The sequence below is a fragment of the Oryx dammah genome, unplaced genomic scaffold (genome assembly GCF_014754425.2).
Source record: "Oryx dammah isolate SB20612 unplaced genomic scaffold, SCBI_Odam_1.1 HiC_scaffold_12, whole genome shotgun sequence".
NCBI lineage: Eukaryota > Metazoa > Chordata > Mammalia > Artiodactyla > Bovidae > Oryx > Oryx dammah.
In genome coordinates, this window is record NW_024070196.1 from 41,925,020 (window position 1) to 41,938,492 (window position 13,473).

Here is a 13,473-nt window from a genome sequence, read left to right on the forward strand (position 1 = left end):
AAGTTTGACATGGCTGTGTAGTGAATTTGGAGTTCCTTACCAACAAGACTGGAGGGCTTAGAATAGAAGACTCATTTCTTTAAATGAGAATGCTTTTTCAGTTGTGTCTCATCTTTGGCATATTTTATTCTATTTACGCAGTTAAATTTGAGATGAACTCACTCCCTTGAATTCCTAAAATAACAGATCATGGTTTTATGTCTCTTTTCTCCTGGTCTCTTGCAGGTATGATTTTGTAGAGGTTGAAGAACCAAGTGATGGAACCATTTTAGGGCGCTGGTGTGGGTCTGGCAGTGTGCCGGGAAAGCAGATTTCTAAAGGAAATCAAATCAGGATCAGATTTGTATCTGATGAGTATTTTCCCTCGGAGCCTGGGTTCTGCATCCACTACAACATTGTCATGCCAGTAAGTACCACTTAGAGATGCCCCTATGTATACATTTCAGACTTGGTTGTTTCTTTTTCCCCTCTTAAACACGAGATTAAGGAAAACCAAGAACCAAAAACTTTCTCTGGCTTGATGTTTTTTCATAAGTGTCACTATAGTTATCACAGATAACGTGCGTGTTGTCACTTTAAATCATTAGGGTGTGTATTGCCTTAAAAGTCGGTGCTTTTGTGTGATGTCTTACTTTTCCTCCCCCATTAAGGTAACATTGTTCTTTCTATTCCTTTCCATACCCACCAAAAGTTGATTTTTTTTAGGTGGGTCCCTTACAAATACGTGCATGACATTTTTCTTTTCATCTTTTTTTTTTTTTTTTTTGGAAAATGGTAAACTCCCTAGTGGCTCAATAGTAAAGAACCCAACCTGCCAATCCAGGAGATGTGGGTTCAATCCCTGGGTTCGAAAGATCTCCTGAGAGGGAACTGGGAACCCACTCCAGTCGTCTTGCCCGGGAAATCCCCATACACAGAGGAGCCAGGTGGGCTACAGTCCACGGGCACACAAAAGAGTCACACACGACTTAGCAACTGAACAACAACAAAATGTGTTAAATATTCTTTTCACATCAATGTTTTAGTAAAATATATTTTTAAAAGCAGTAATCTCAGTTTTCCTACTTATCTTAATGTTTATCCTGCTTAAATAATATTTATGTCCTTTGTGCCCCAAAAAGAAAGTTTCAGAATTCTTACAGGAATTTAAGCAATCTATTTTCTCTGATTATAATTGTTACTCTCTTTTCATTTGTGTCACAATTTCTTGTACCCTTTATGTATTATTGTAAACATTTGTATCTATTTATTGCACTATAACAAAAGTATTGAAATCATTTTGGCTATTTTTATCCCATTCTACTCATAATAGCAATTCAGAAGTACAAACTGATGTCCCCTAGTATACTACTCAAATATGATCAGTATCACCACTTAAAACAATATAAAATTGATACCATTAATGGTTTTGACAGATTTAGCAAATCATTGCACACTGGGAGCACAGTATGGTGTGAATTACATGCATTAATTAATATGTATATCCTAACTGTTTATAAAAGAATGTACCTAGCATACTACCAATTCATGAGGTAATTTAGAAAATATGGAATCAATATTTTGCTTAATATATTTGTATTATAACATTAAACAGAAGTTTTCCTTTTTGATTCAGTTCAGTTCAGTTCAGTTCAGTCACTCAGTCGTGTCCAACTCTTTGCAACCCCATGAATCGCAGCACGCCAGGCCTCCCTGTCCATCACCAACTCCCAGAGTTCACTCAGACTCACGTCCATCGAGTCCATGATGCCATCCAGCCATCTCATCCTCTGTTGTCCCCTTCTCCTCCTGCCCCTAATCCCTCCCAGCATCAGTCTTTTCCAGTGAGTCAACTCTTCGCATGAGGTGGCCAAAGGACTGGAGTTTCAGCTTTAGTATCATTCCTTCCAAAGAAATCCCAGGGTTGATCTCCTTCAGAATGGACTCGTTGGATCTCCTTGCAGTCCAAGGGACTCTCAAGAGTCTTCTCCAACACCACAGTTCAAAAGCATCAATTCTTCGGCGCTCAGCCTTCTTCACAGTCCAACTCTCACATCCATACATGACCACAGGAAAAACCATAGCCTTGACTAGACGGACCTTAGTCGGCAAAGTAATGTCTTTGCTTTTGAATATGCTATCTAGGTTGGTCATAAATTTTCTTCCGAGGAGTAAGCGTCTTTTAATTTCATGGCTGCAATCACCATCTGCAGTGATTTTGGAGCCCCAAACAATAAAGTCTGACACTGCTTCCACTGTTTCCCCATCTATTTCCCATGAAGTGATGGGACCGGATGCTATGATCTTCGTTTTCTGAATGTTGAGCTTTAAGCCAACTTTGAAATACTATTTTAAGCCACTGATTAAATTGTGAAATTAAGTGTTATTTGAGATACATCTGAAAAGAAATAACAAAATTTAAATTAAAGCAGGAAAATGATAATTTTATTTATTTAGTAACAAAATTGTTTCTTGTGTGCAATTTAAGATAAGGGAGATAGTTCTAAAATATATGTTATGAATTTTATATGGTGACTTTTGATCAATCTCCTTATATAGATTGTTTAAGGTATCTTTATCTTAAATATACATAAGCTTGAATAAAATTTAATAATTTCATCTAGAAAAGTGTTAATGGTAGACAAAGATGAACTTATTTAAAAATACATTGATACTGTGATTATCAGCGTGAATGAAGCTGCAAGATTTGTTTATCATCCTTTCACAGTACTCTGCTTCACAGAATTTGTGAGTTTAATATTTGTTTTAAGTCTAAAATAGCCTTGGAAGCCATGACTACACTTTCACAAAGTTATGCAGCCCATATTTTCAGTTTGGGTTTTAGCACAGCTAATGTTCTTATATATTTAAATATGAAACAATCAAATTTTACTATAAAACATAATGATAGAACTTGAATCATATAAAAGATTTGATTTACCCCAAACCTGTAACAAAAATAAACTTGAAACTGAACAGTTATTTGTATTTTAAATCAGCTAGCATCTTCATATTATGTTGATAGCAACCTATCATCATCCCGCAGAATAACACATGAAAGTGAAAACATATGTATGCCAACACCAAGGGTTGTCGTTTTCTGATTTTATGGTCTCATGAATTATCTGGTTGTGTAGCCCATGCAGTTGTGTGGAGGAAATTTAATATATAAAGACAAAAACAGGAAATGCACAATGCCTTGTTTAGCCCTAGCCCCGCTACAGTTTTTCAGTAAGTGGTTGAGCACTGAGTTGACCATGCAACTTCGTCACCCCAGCTTGACTTGTAACAGCAGGTTCACTGACACTGTGTTTCTCTATGTAAGTGTATGTCCGATTCCTGAGCCTGGAGACGAGATAAAGACATGTAGATGATCTGCTGTAAGTACCACCCATCCTCTGGACCAGAAAGGGTCTTGCCCCCTGAATTTGACTCGTTACCAGAGATTCACTGTGACTAACACCAGGAACTTCATCTGCGAGATTCTGGGTGGAAAGGATGTCCATCACGGATCGCATCATCAAAATTAAACTCAGTGCATTTTTAGTTCATTATTGAAATAGCTGGATGAATTGCAAATATGGACTTTGGGGGCTGGGGATTGACAAACTCCTGGGCTCTGTTGAGCCCTGTCTTTCTTTGTATTTAAGTTGCCCAGTGATGGCTGCCTGGGAAAAACAGCACAAGAGCCCTTATTCTAGTTTGCTTTCTGCTTAGAAAGCCAGCAAGCTAGGGACAGAGAAATGAGAGAACAGGACAGTGGTTCCTGCATTGCCTTATGTGATGTGGTGATTTCAGTCTTGCCAGACTGCTCTCTGGAGTGATCACTGGTACATGAATTGTACCGTGTCACAAGCTTTCTTTCAGGTTGAAGTTTACTCTGATAGTTTATCTGCCATTCATTCATTTGTCCTTTGTCCTAATTGCATGCACCCCTCTCTCTTCCCATGCAGCCACACCCATTCTGCTCTCAGTCACTGCCTGAAGTGGCTAGGTGAAAATTTGACAGGTAATTTTGCTTTGCAGCCTCACGGAGTGTTTTGAATTATCACCATGCATCGCTAACGGCACCCCTCCCTGCCTGTCCCTCTGCCCCCTTGCATCCTTGCCAACAGGACAGCATCCATCAACCTTATCTGTGTATCAGTGAAGGAAAGCCTCAGGGGGAAAGATTGCCTTTGGAGCATAGGCTTTAAAGTTCTGTGGCATTTGCTCAGGGGCAAGTGCTCCTCTGAACCCCTGGATCATCACTCATATTTTTTTTTCTTTTTCTTTTTTTTTTTTGCCAGAGATGAACTTCATAATTAGCTCCCCCAGCTCTTCAGAGGCCATAGTCCCACTGACTGCAAACTCATCAGTGCAAGATAGAGCCAAGGGGCCACTGGCCTGATGGCTTCTCAATTTTGTACTGAAGACATGCTATTCAGCGCAGGTCCTGAGTGGGCTCTGAACTTCGTGCCTTCAGGCACTCTGAACACAGTGCCTTGTCGCTGTGCAGCCGCTCAGTGGTACCTCATCCCCCGTTGCTCCTGGAGGGTATCTGAACCCCATGAAGCTGCCTCGTTTACTGTATGTTGCACAGTAGTGATGGCTCATAAACCAGAAAACTGAACAGTCGAACCAATTATGACACCACGTGTTCTCCTTGGCCTGGTGTATTATGTTCTATTGCCAAGGACCATGATACTTACCCTCTTTAAAGAATTGAATTGGCATCTTCTTTTTTTGTTTGGAGACTAGACACCCAATTACTGCCTACTTATGATGTCATGTGCATTGATGTACATAATCATCTTTCCTGCTTTTAATAATTATCTGAATGAATATTTTGCATCTTTTCATACATAGAAAAATTGTTGAGTGTAATAGCACTCTTCTGGGATAATTATAAAGAAAGTTTATTTATTTATTTATTTATTTTTAAAATTTATTTGTTTGTTTGTTTGTTTTTAATTAATTAATTAATTTTTTATTTTACTTTACAATTCTGTATTGGTTTTGCCATACATTGACATGAATCCACCACGGAAAGTTTATTTTAATATCTTTTGTATTTAACAAATAAGACTGAACTCTGCAGTCCTTTTTGGGGAGCTTGAATGAATATTTGATTCTAGTCAGCCTTTAAAATTCCATGGCTCTGATCACCATACATCTTAGCAGGAGAGTTTTAATGCATTAGTTACAATTCTCAGAAGCAGGTTTTGTCACACATGTTTCCATTAACAATTGCGCTTACTTTGTAAGATGATTCACCCACTCTTTTTCACTCCACTAGTGAATGAGAGCATATAGTGAAACAAGGGATCCCTTACTACTGTGAACAAAGTGATGCTGGTCTGGGTCTCCCAACTTGTAGGCAGATTCTTTACCATCTGAGCCAACAGGGAAGTCCTTAGTATATTTTATGTATATTGTATATAAATATTCTTTCCTTTGTAGTATTAAACTTCCAATACCTTTTTCTTGATTCCCTACTAAGACATAAATAAAATTCATCTTCCCATTTTGCTCTTTCAAGTAGATATTATAGACTAAGTGTTAGTTTAGGAAAAAACTTAGCATAAGATATATACTTGAAATTATATGGCTAGTTGTTAATAGCTTAAAAAGTACTAACAGATTGACTACACAGATTAAAAATTTTAGAATTCCCATGCAGTTTTCAAGAATTATTTGTAGAAATTTATATTCTCTAGTCATGCTCCATTAATAAGTAATGGAAAAGAAAACCAGGGCAGAGGATATATATTCAGCTTTGCAACGGTGCATAAGGAGTTAATAATGTCTTTGATTTTTGTTTCCTTTATGCTAGAAGAGAGGGAAAAAAGGCCCGGTAGATTAGCAGTGAGAGATTGTTTGGGAAGAAATGAAGCAAAACTGAAATAAAACAGTGCAAGCTTGTTTCTGTTTGGAGGCCACACACATTGAGAGCCAGTGCACATTTCAGATCTCTTAGAAAGAAAAGAAAATTTCTTGTTTAATTTCAAAGTAATTTATAATAGAGTATGTATGTTTTACTTTGTGTACTGTAGTATAAGCACCATTATTTTAAAATGTTAAACCTACAAAGGCTGGAAAATAACATCTTTTCTCATATCAAAAAGTTTGTTAAAAGTTTTATTTTAAAAAAAATCTTGGCCTTAATGTAAAATATGTATCATGTTTTTTGTTAACCAAGAAACAGTATTTATTTTTAAAATATATATTTGTTGGGCAGTTACATCACAAAACCATACCTGTTTTTGAAACAAAATACACAAATCCAGATCTGAATATTTTTAATGGTTTTATTTATATAGAGAGCTATTCTTCTTGAGGATAATATTACTTGTAATCCATACTTTTTTAATGGTTCTGAGTTTTGAGGACTCTTTTTCTCCAATCTGGTTAATATTTTGAAGGGTGATTAAACTGCTGTTGTTTTCTTTCAAAATGGTTTTATTGAATATTATGTTTTAAAGAGTTTTAATCTAAGCATTCTGATCAGAAGTGGTAACAGTATTTTCAACAGTTTATTTGCTCTCCTTTTCAATTTAATGACTGGATCAGTTTAGATAAAAACAAATAGATATGAGAGCTACTACCATACCACTTGACTCCATATACTTTTTCAAATTACTTATTTATTTATTTGGCCACATCGGGTCTTAGTTGTGGCACATGTGCTCCTCACTGCATCCTGCAGGATCTTTTGTTGTGGCGCACACACTCTAGTTGTGGCGCACACACTCTAGTTGTGGCTTACAGGCTTAGGCTTGGTAGTTGTGGCCCCTGGGTTTAGTCCCCCCAGGGCACATGCGATCTTAGTTCCTTGACCAGTTATCAAACCCACATCTCCTGTATTGCAAGATGGATTCTTAACCGCTGGACCACCTGGGAAGTCCCCTTGACTCCATATATTTTGATCTTCTTTCCTTTATTGTCTGAAAATAAAGGAAAGGAGGAGTATGGTGGAAAATGAATGAATTGAAGCCTTCTTTAATACAATCCCGTGCAACTCATCTTCCTTTAAGTTGCTTCCAAATTTGTTCCATTATTAGTATGATTTTAATTTTAATTTTCTTAAATTACCAAAGGTTATTGTTTAATGTTTTTACATTTTATTGAAATACAGTAGATTTATAGTGTTGTGTTACTTTCTTCTGTACAGCAAAGTGATTCAGTTATACATATCTGTATAGATATAGATATATTATTTTCTTATGCAATCTTTTCCATTATGGTTTATCACAGTATATTGAATCTAGTTCCCTGTGTTACTTTTTCTTTTTTTAATATGTATAACTGGCACCTGTTGGATATCACACATGTTTTATTCTTACTAGTAAAATTGTACCCAGAGATGAATGTCTGTGAGAGAATGAGTGTAAATATGACAACCAGTTGCAACCCAGTGTGTGCTCTCCTGACCCGATGAGCTTTCCTGTGCAGTACGTGTGGGAAGTGAAGGGGCGATGGGCTGGGAGCAGAGGGTGTGTGGTTTCCACTGGCGGGCTCAGAGGACACTTGAGGCCTAAGGGGCCATTGGGGAATGCATGACTGATCACCAAAGGAGTTATTAATTATGCAGGATGAGGGGTACAGAGCCACTCAGTGAATATTGGCCTCAGGGGCAAGAAAGAAGGAGGGAGGAGATGTTTTCCACGCCTTCTGGATATGCCTGTAGGTTTATCACTATTATGATCTTGTCAAGAAGAGTCTTCCCTGAAGGCAAGATTTGCTTTTATGTTGTTCAGTTTAAGAAAAATTCCAGCTAACTCTCAAACAAGGCATCAGATTCATTGGTTCACCTTCTTAGGGGAAGAAAAAAAAAACAAAAACAGTATCCTAACACAAGTCCCGTAGGAGAGAAAATGTCAAAATGTATTCAAGATTTTTAAGAATCATAAATCTTCATAACAAACTGCATTGCATTCCTATGTTATTATATTAAACTGATGTGAACAAATAAAAATTTAGGTTTAAATTAAATTTTATTTACCTTAAGAGAGAATTAAGAGAAAAATGTGTTCTTAGAATTTTTTTGTAGCAAAGAATGCAAGAAGTATTTTAAGTATAATACGCCTACACTAGAGTCTGAAACACATTGGAATGATTGGATTTTTATTAAAATATACAACTTACTTGTATATTTATGCAGGGAGTCTTGAGGTGACAGTGTTTTTTTGCATCAAAGAAATTATACAATTGCTGCAGAGACTAAACTCTTACTTGGCTAAGAGCTGTTAAATATATTTTTCCACCCACCCTCCAACCGTTGGACACAGAGCTCCCTTTCACGTGAAGAGTATGGGCTGTCTTCCATTTCTGCTGATGTTTTTTGTTCCAGTTAATTCCGAGCTATCTAAGAAACAATCTAACAGATAGAATGATTTGTAGTTGGAAAGAAAAAGGCAGTTGCTAAAACTGCAGAAACGGTAAAAGGCAGGCAGATCATTTTAAGTTGATATACCCAAGTGGGTTATAAATTAGAATTTAGACTAATTGAAAGTTTGGAGTTTGATTCATATTTTTACATCAAAAGCCACAAAAATTTAAAAGCTTAGGGTCAACATAGCAACCTAAATCCAATGGAGAGAACTGCTCTCTAGAAGTAAGTTTGTCACCATTTAAAATGACAAAATAGATATGTTTTCTTCAATATCCCCGTCCATGTTCCTGATAATTTTTTCTTTTAGCATTTATTGAAGAATACTTGATGAGATATTTTGTTATGAGAAAATTCATAGATGCATATGGTATTTCCCTGTGTCTCTTAAGAGCCTTGCTTGCTTTGGAGAAGAAATATATACTGTACAACATTTGTACAATACTTGCACAAAATATACCTGTTCGAGTATTTGTGTGTGTCAATATGTCCTACAAGTAGCTAGAAAGATTTTGAGAAGGAAGAGAGGCAGTTGTTGAGAGCAGAGGATATCACAACTCTTAAAGAAAACCAAACAAACCAGCAAACAAACAAAAACCTGGGAATTATCTAGCATAAATTTGATAGCAACTATATAATAAATATCTCTCAAGAACTTATTAAAAATGTATATTATCAGATGTCAGAGATTATGATTCTCTTTTTTCTGGAGAAAAAGAAAATTATCTGCATTTTCATCAAGCGTGCTTAGAAATTCTGATCCAAGACCATCTCACACTGAATTAGGGGAAGAATATGCTCTAAACCACAAACTGAGTAGGATACAGAGAGTTTTACTACAGATGTTTGTTAGGGAAATACTTTTTTATATTCAAACAAGCATGAATATTTTATGGGTAGACTGGAGACTCTGCTTGCATATTTTATAGCTAACATGCCCATGTGTTCTCTATTTTTCAGGATTTCAAAAAATTAGATGGATATATTTCAAGTTTTTGCAAATTATTCTAGTGAGAATTTTTCATGATTGCAGTTTGTAGTACTTGCTTTTATTGTACCAACTTTTCTGAGCTTCCAATTAAAACCTATCAAGTTTGTCAACTGTTAGTGTCTGTTATGCCTGGAGCTACGATGCATGACCACCTGCCATCTTTTCTGGGTTAACACTAGCTTGTCTGATAATTTGCAGATGGCGAAGGCCCAGCACCAAGGCACCATTCCAGACTACATATTTTGTTCTCGGGTGTGATAAGGGTGATGAGACACTGTCAGTTAAACAAGGCTGTCCCGACCATCAAGAAACATTCTTTCATTCTTCCCGTACACTTTGACATGCAGTCTTAATTTTGTCAGAGTTACAGTTGCTTATCTTTAAAAAGCAGCTCTTCTTGGGCTAGTTACACACTTGGCAGTTGCCGTGCCCCTTTTCCCTACCCAACTGTTGTCCTTTGGAGGCAGGCACTTCTGGTTCCTTTAAGTCAGCAGCTCCCAACCTTTTTGGCACCAGGGACCAATTTCATGGAAGACAATTTTTGCACAGACTGTGGAGTGGGGGATGGTTTCAGGATGATTCAAGCACATTGTATTGTATTTATTTATTTATTTTCTGCTGTGCTGAGTCTTCCTTGCTACTTGCAGGCTTTCTCAAGTTGCAGAGAGTGGTCGCTCTTCTCTAGTTGCAGTGTGCAGGCTTCTCATTGCAGTGGTTTCACTGTTGCAGAGCACGGGCTCTAGGCATGTGTACTTCAGTAGTTGTAGCACTCAGGCTTAGTCCCTCCATGGCATGTGGGATCTTCCCAGACCAGGAATTGAACCTGTGTCCCCTGCATTGGCAGACAAATTCTTATCCACTACACTAGCAGGGAAGTCCCAAGCACATTCCATTTACTGTGCACTTTATTTCTGTTATTGTTAGATCAGCTCCACTTCAGATCATCAGGCATTAGATCCTGGTTTTAAGTGATGCTCTTAGAACTGACCTTCAGGTCACCGGCTTTTGTTGCTACTTCTGCTTCTTTGGTTTTAAGAACTGTTTGTGGACGTCATTGACTTCATGTTCTACAGGTGAGGCCTGCACACTCTTTCACCCTCCTGCTTTCACACCTGTGGACACCTCCCGTCCCCTACCCACCAACCCCCTACCCTCTGTTGGATCCTAACTATATCCAGATCCAGATGCGTTGTGTACATCATGGCAGCCATGCAATCATTTCTCACAGCTAAGCCATGAAGTATGCTGTGACAGCATCTCCTTTCTTGCTCTCTGTTTTGTTTTGTTTTCTTTAGAGTTATATCGGTTGGGGATTTGCTTATCTTTTTATATATTTATCACTGATTCATCCCCAAATCATTCCTCAAATGTTGTGAATCTGCTCTCTGTGTAGTCAGATGCATTAAGTTTCCTAATAAATTCATCTTCCAGAAGAAATCCCTGCAGGAACAGTCGGTCTTTTTCTCTGTGGGCTGGCTGCCCCTTTACCTGCTGCCCAGCAATCATCCTTGGAGCTTTGCCTCCACCACTGTCCTGAGCATTCCCTTTGCTGTTGTCTTGAATTAGATCCCTTGTTTGCCGGATCTTTTGTCTTCCTCTCTTTTAGTTTACTTCCTTATTTGGGAAGGGAGCAAAAGCCCCACGAATTTACTGAGAAAAAAGGAGTATCATAGAGAAAGTTTTTGTGATCTTGCGTAACTGAAAATGCCTTGATTTAACCCTCCAACTTGAATTCTTGGCTCAGACTGGAATCTGAGTTGACCACTTTGAAGCTGACTGGACATTCTGTGCATGTGATGGGCTTGCTGACAAAGGTGTTTACTGTCTTGTGAGCTGGCAGGGTCAGTTCCTTGAAAACCCCCAGATTCCCCTCGTGTCTTCTCTAAGGAGTCCTGGCTGCCAGTTCTCTGGACTCGGAGCTGAGTCACAGCATCAGGTATACAGGTTTATATTCAACCTCCTCCTCACCGCACGGTCAGAGAAACAGCGCTGCTCCCTTTTCTGCTTGGGTTCCTCAGGCCGTAAATCCTTGTGTTAATCATGCTCAGGGAACACATTCAAGCTGGGTTAAATCCCTCTTCTGGCCCAGCAGTGAAGTAGTTTGGGGATGTCTGATGTTTCACGATCTCTAACCCGTCCCCCTCTTTGCAGCCTCCTGTCATTACCATAGCCGTAAGTACCTGACACCACCTCACCCCAGAGCTTTTGGGTGGTTCTTTCGTGTCAGTGAGGTGGCTTCTGGGCTTTTTCTCCTGCAGGTCCACCAGTGTAACACCCACACATCCACCTGCCTGTGGCTTTCAAGTGTTCTCAGCAGGCTCCTTTCCATTTTTTTTTTTTTTTAACCTTAAAGGATTATGCATTTAAAAATACCTTTAGAACTGCAGAGCTACAATCACCATAGTTTATTTTTTTTTCTTTTATTCCTATAGTAATTTCTTACTAAAGACTAAGTTATCCACTTAACAAAACATTCAGAAACTGCACAATATTGAAGACACGGTGCATGCAGGGTGTGGTGCTCTGTAATTGGTATTTAGGAACTGTTACTAATTCAAGGCTTTCCCTGGTGGCTCAGATGGTAAAGAAACTGCCTGCAATTCAGGAGACCCGGGTTTGACCCCTGGGTCAAGAAGAACCCTTGGAAAAGGGAAATTGCTACCCATACCAGGATCCTCAAGTGTGTGGCCCCATTGCACAGTGATGCCAATCAAACCAAAACTTCAGAGTTTGGAGCAGAGAAAGGTATATTGCAGGGCCAAGAAAAGAGATGGGTGACTAATTGTCCTACAAACCCCAAACTCCCCAAAGGGTTTCAGGAAAGCATTTTATAGGCCAAGTGAGTTAGGGGTGTGGTTGGTTGTTGCACACTTCTTGGTCTTAAAATCCTTTCTGCTTGCAGCTGTCCACCTTAGGTCAGGTCACAGTGTTCTTATAAACCTCCAACAAGATGAATGTTATTCTCTGATCTGCAACTTTTTATCTCTAAATGCATGAAAAGCATTATACCTTTAAAAGTCAGAGTCTTGAGAATGGGCTACCCTGTCTATTTCAGGCTATAGGCAACATTCTTAACTTGTAGCAAGAGCAATAGAATATAAATATTAAGGTAAAAGAAATGTAGAATGACTGCTACCCTCCCAGCCCAGATAAATAAGCCACTGTAGAAGTTGCTTTGCATGATTATGCTAATCTTATGTTTAGTTTTTTAAAGTTGCAGGGGCAGAGAGGACTTGATGAGCTAGTTAACATTTCCTGAACTATGTTTCAGGATTAATATCCTGTCTAGAAGTAATGGGGACCCACTCCAGTACTCTTGCCTGGTGAATCCATTGATTAGAGGAGCCTGGTGGGCTACAGTCTATAGGGTCGCAGAGTCTGACATGACTGAGTGACTGATACACATACACATAGTAGTAACCACTAGGATACCAACCATGATTCATTCTTTATACCTGTCAGTCATACCAAACAACTTATATATGATCCATACATTTGAGAAAATGCTATCCTTAAAAACAGTCTTCAAATATTCATTTATTTGAATAGTGCTATTAATGTATTTGAATGCTTCGAACGTTAAGACTAGAGCTTTTACATTTTTATCTATTCCTTTAACTAAGATAACAAATTTGTTATTTATTTAAGATTACTCCAAAACCACATGAACCTGATTTGGTGTATCATATATTTTTTTTCTTCCTCTGACAGTCTTAGAACAAAACTAAAAGGTCAATATGATTAGTGTTATGATTTTTTTTTAATTGACGTATAGTTGATTTACAATGTCATGTTAGTTTCAGGTGAACAGCAAAGTGATTCAGTTATACATGTGTGTATGTATGTGTGTGTTCTTTTTAAAATTCTTTTTCTTTTCCCGTATAGGCTCTTACAAAATATCTAGTATAGTTCCTTGTGCAGGGAGAAGTTAATTTTTGAAAGTCAAGTATATTTGAAACATATTTTGGAAAGAGATTGCTTAACAATGTCAGCTTGGAAACAGTTGAATCAGGCAGAAGAGAATGAACACTAATTGAATGCTTGATGGGCACATTTTTGTTTTTGACATACCTTTTTTTGGCTGTGCTGCGTCTTTGTTGCTGCATGGGCTTTGCACTAATTGTGGCAAGCA

General features: G+C 38.1%; 1 protein-coding gene across 2 annotated transcripts in view; it reads left to right on the forward strand.

The window, feature by feature from the left end:
- The window catches only part of PDGFC (platelet derived growth factor C), a 241,276-nt gene that overhangs the window by 181,402 nt on the left and 46,401 nt on the right, over positions 1-13,473 (forward strand). For both annotated transcript variants that reach the window (XM_040251479.1, XM_040251480.1), the window contains exon 3: positions 226-406. In XM_040251479.1, coding sequence (XP_040107413.1) covers positions 226-406 — 181 coding nt within the window. The remainder of the gene's footprint in view (positions 1-225; positions 407-13,473) is intronic.